The sequence below is a fragment of the Austrofundulus limnaeus genome, unplaced genomic scaffold, assembly GCF_001266775.1.
Source record: "Austrofundulus limnaeus strain Quisiro unplaced genomic scaffold, Austrofundulus_limnaeus-1.0 Scaffold1185, whole genome shotgun sequence".
Classification (NCBI taxonomy): Eukaryota; Metazoa; Chordata; class Actinopteri; order Cyprinodontiformes; family Rivulidae; genus Austrofundulus; species Austrofundulus limnaeus.
In genome coordinates, this window is record NW_013953587.1 from 4788 (window position 1) to 8773 (window position 3986).

The 3986-nt window shown below is 38.5% G+C and overlaps 1 protein-coding gene across 2 annotated transcripts in view; it reads right to left on the reverse strand.

Moving 5' to 3' along the window:
• The window catches only part of vash2 (vasohibin 2), a gene marked incomplete at its 5' end in the record, with an annotated part of 11627 nt that overhangs the window by 2196 nt on the left and 5445 nt on the right, over positions 1–3986 (reverse strand). Inside the window, 1 exon segment of one of the 2 annotated variants that reach the window (XR_001312348.1) lies at positions 2826–2997. Coding sequence is in view for 1 of the 2 variants with exons in the window: in XM_014031136.1 (XP_013886590.1) it covers positions 2928–2997 (70 nt within the window). 2 annotated transcript variants of the gene reach the window in all.

Below are 3986 nucleotides of genomic sequence, written 5' to 3' on the forward strand. Positions count from 1 at the left end.
GAAATTAATCTCAGAAATTCCGAGTTTTTTCTAGCAAAATTACAACTTTTCAACATAAGAGAATTGCTTGTTTTTTCTTGAAATTTTCTGATATTAATCTTAGAAATTCAGTTATTTTCTAGCAAAATTGCGAATTTTCAAAATAAGAGAATTGCCAGTTTTTTTCTCGAAAATTTTTGAAATTAATCTCAGAAATTCCGAGTTTTTTCTCAGAGATTTGCTCCTCCTTTTTTTCCATCTGCAAAGTGTCCCTAATACGCCATCGTAAAAATCCGACTGCAGTCAAACACGTTTTATAAAAGCAAAATAAAACATTCGGTAAGATAAATTGTCAAGCAAAGACGTTTTTGATCACAAGCTGATATTTGAACATTTGCTACAATAAATAAAACTCTTTCAGGTGTGACTCTAACAGGTAGTCAAGCAGATATTTGCCTCTAAAGAAAAAGGCATCGATAACAGACCCGGAGCAGCGTTGTGCTTCAGCTGTATGCTAACAAACAGGCTAAGTGCTAACACCCGACCCTCAGTTTCAGTCAGTCTGATCTGTGCTGGTCCAAACATCTGAAACAGGTCACAAATAGTTCTGTTTTCCTGCAGCACCAAAAAGGACTCAGGCTGGATTTACAACTGGGAGTGTTTTTTTTTAAATATATATAAAATACATGAATCAGGAAACCTTTATGTACACGTGCTAACAAGACCAGGACCACTTCATCCTGTCTGTCATTTGTAACAAAAAACAACATTTTTCTGCAGCTAGAGTCACATTGTAATGTTTTACACAACTTATGAAAAGTTTGTTCAACACTGAAGGTGAAGTTTTAAAGCCTCTTGCATGATGTAACACTAACAATTAGATCGAATATGTAACCAATGTGAGGAAAATAGAAAAAAAAATACTCAAAAATCCTCTTTAGCAAGTCCACAAGGGTAAAGATCTGGTCCGCGGTTCCAGGACAGAAGCCACAATGCTCATCTCGAATCCAAAAACTAGTAAATAATCTGTTGTTTCTTTCATTCACTGGAAACAGGAAGTTTTTGCCTCGACTGGTTGTTGATGGACAAACAGATGGAGGTATTCTGAGGTTCATGTACTCTTCTACACGCTCATCATTTACTTAAAGCCTCGTCAATGAAACCAACTGTGGAAGACAAGGACTTCTGTTGTTTTTGCCTCATCTGACGGSTAACAGCGCGTGCATAGCTCAAGGAAATGATTTCTGCTGACTCATCAYCTGATGGAGCAGAAACAATCAGAGAAAAGTGAAGAAACGATCCAAGGATAAAGTCACAACGCAGACTTTAAAGTTGTCCTACTGATGACCATAAACACGGGTTTCACAAAATCCTACGAGGGTTCGAGTTCCTCGGTCACACGTCAAGTTTCAGGAGTTTCTTTTGTGTCCTTCACAACTTTCTCGATGCAAGTATTTGTGTATTTATACAAACGTGACTCAAAGCATGAAGGTAAGCATAGATACATGGATGTATTATATGCAYGGATATACACAAAAAGCTTTAGAACAGTGAAATATATTCAAAACATTAGATCTTAAAAACAATCAGTTAAACCTCCAGAATCAAACTCTAAACATCAGAACCTGACCCRGTCGGTTCAGGTTCTATTGACCAGAAGAACAGCTGGTTCAGCTTTAAGACTGAGCTCAGACTTTCCTGCATAAACATGAAGAATCGAGCTTTGATATGAAATATTCTGTGATTTTCTGGTTTGCTTTAAATGATTGCATCACAACGATTCAATTCAAGTGAAAATACTGGAAAAGTACAACGACAACAGACTTCAAGCTTTAACTGTGATTCATCAAAGGCCTCGACAGGACGATAAAAACATCCAATCACATTTAACCCGGACCGGACAGTCAGAGGTGAGGAACAGATCTTACAGTACGGAGCAGAAGCTAACTGGCCGCTTAGCTTCAGAGACGCTAACTGGTCACTTAGCTTCAGAGACGCTAACAGGTCCCTTAGCTTCAGAGACGCTAACAGGTCCCTTAGCTTCAGAGACGCTAACAGGTCCCTTAGCTTCAGAGATGCTAACTGGTCACTTAGCTTCAGAGACGCTAACAGGTCACTTAGCTTCAGAGACGCTAACAGGTCACTTAGCTTCAGAGACGCTAACAGGTCACTTAGCTTCAGAGACGCTAACAGGTCCCTTAGCTTCAGAGACGCTAACTGGTCACTTAACTTCACAAAGTGAAGTGATTTAATTCTATGTGGTGACATTTTACTTAAAAAATACTTTCCTTTAAGGGTGACATACCATAAATAGTTATCTAAATAAAACATTACAAATATCAAAATTTTTCACATTTTTTTCACATTTCACAGCCCTCTTTGTGGCTTCAGTAAGGCCTTACTATAACCATACAGTACACCTCAGGACTTCAGAACCAAAGGTCCTGATTTGTTGCCTTTTAGGTTTTAAGCTCTACTTTAACAAGTTTTAACAGCTTTTGTTTTGTTTGAAGGACTTTTACAAGGAGAGCTGCTGGAGACGTCCAATTAGTCATTTTTCTCGTCTCCATTGATTCCTGTCTTTGTAGCTCTTCTGTCTTTCCGCCTTTTCTTTTTAAATTTTCCTCTCTATTGACTGACACATTCAATCCTCTTGATCAACACTTTTCTTACTCTAAGCCACCGTGATCGATACAATCTGACCTGACTTTTCAACCTTTAAGAAGCGACTGCTGCCTAATTTGTTCCAGTTTTCTCTGCATAATAAATGAAAGTTTTGGCCAAAGTCCAACTGAAACATTTAAGCAGACAGAAGGCCGGTGTTGCAGTTTGAGGTTGTTTTATACCGTCCAGCTCTGAAGCTTCAGCTTCAGTTTGTTTCAGCGCTGGTGGCAGGTGGAGACTGGAGGGGCGGGGTTAAAGACCCCTTACAGGTGAGGTGTGGGGGGTCAGATGCGGATCTGGTAACCGTCACTGAGAGTGCTGAGCTCTGGAGGTTTCCTCTCTACGGAGGCAGGTCTGAAATAAACAGATGAAGAGGATGAACAATAAAACGTTTTAATCCAAATGTTCACCTTTTTTTAACATTTAAACTGTTCATAAACACAATAAATATAATAAATGATTTCTAAACATTAATAGTAGACATGTTAAACTGCTGGATAAGACTAAAGGTGGGGAAATAAAAAAAACATTCTGTCTGTTTTTGTATTATTTCTCTTCAGGAGGAAACTTTCGAGTGTCGACAGATCCTTCTTAAAACCCATCATCTGAAAAGCTGCCAGCTTTATTTTCTTCCTCGTCTCGGCTCATTTTCTCTGCTTTCCCACCGTTTTCTACTTAGTTTCCTCCATTTCCTCTTTGTAAGTCTTTCTTTTAGAGATCGGTTCCCCCCATCATAAAACGATCCAGTTGTGAATATATTCCAGCAGAAGTAGAAGTTGTTGTCTTGGAGACAGTTTGAGCCTGCAGCAGATTATTAGAGCGTCTCTGCTGGAGTCGTGGCTCTGAACATGTTGTTAAGTGCTCTGTTGATAACAGTAATGGCTTTCTAAGCCTCACACTCAAGTGGTTTGAAGGGCTAATGTTCTGCAGAACCGAAGAAATCCTTGGTTTTAATCGAAGCTTGAAGGAGAAAGAAGAACATTTAGGCTACTTTTACATCTTCACATCTTATTAAAAAGGAAATCTGTTCTCTAATGTGTTTCTGCAGCTCACTGTGTTAAAAAGTGTCTGTTTATTGTTGAATAAACTACTTTTATTTTGCTCAGAACACCAAACAAAAATCGAATTTATAACCTGTGTATGGTTCATTCTTTGGTTTTTTTCCTTTCAAAATAAAATAGCAAAAACAAAACAAGCATGTTGTTTTGTTTTTTTTCCCKGTTTTTAAAACCTAAATTTAAAAATGCAAAATCAAATTAAAGGCACAGTGTGTCGGATTTGTTGTTTTCAGCGACATCTAGTGGTTGAGTGGTTGAATCGTCCTCCCTGGTCCTCCCCCCACC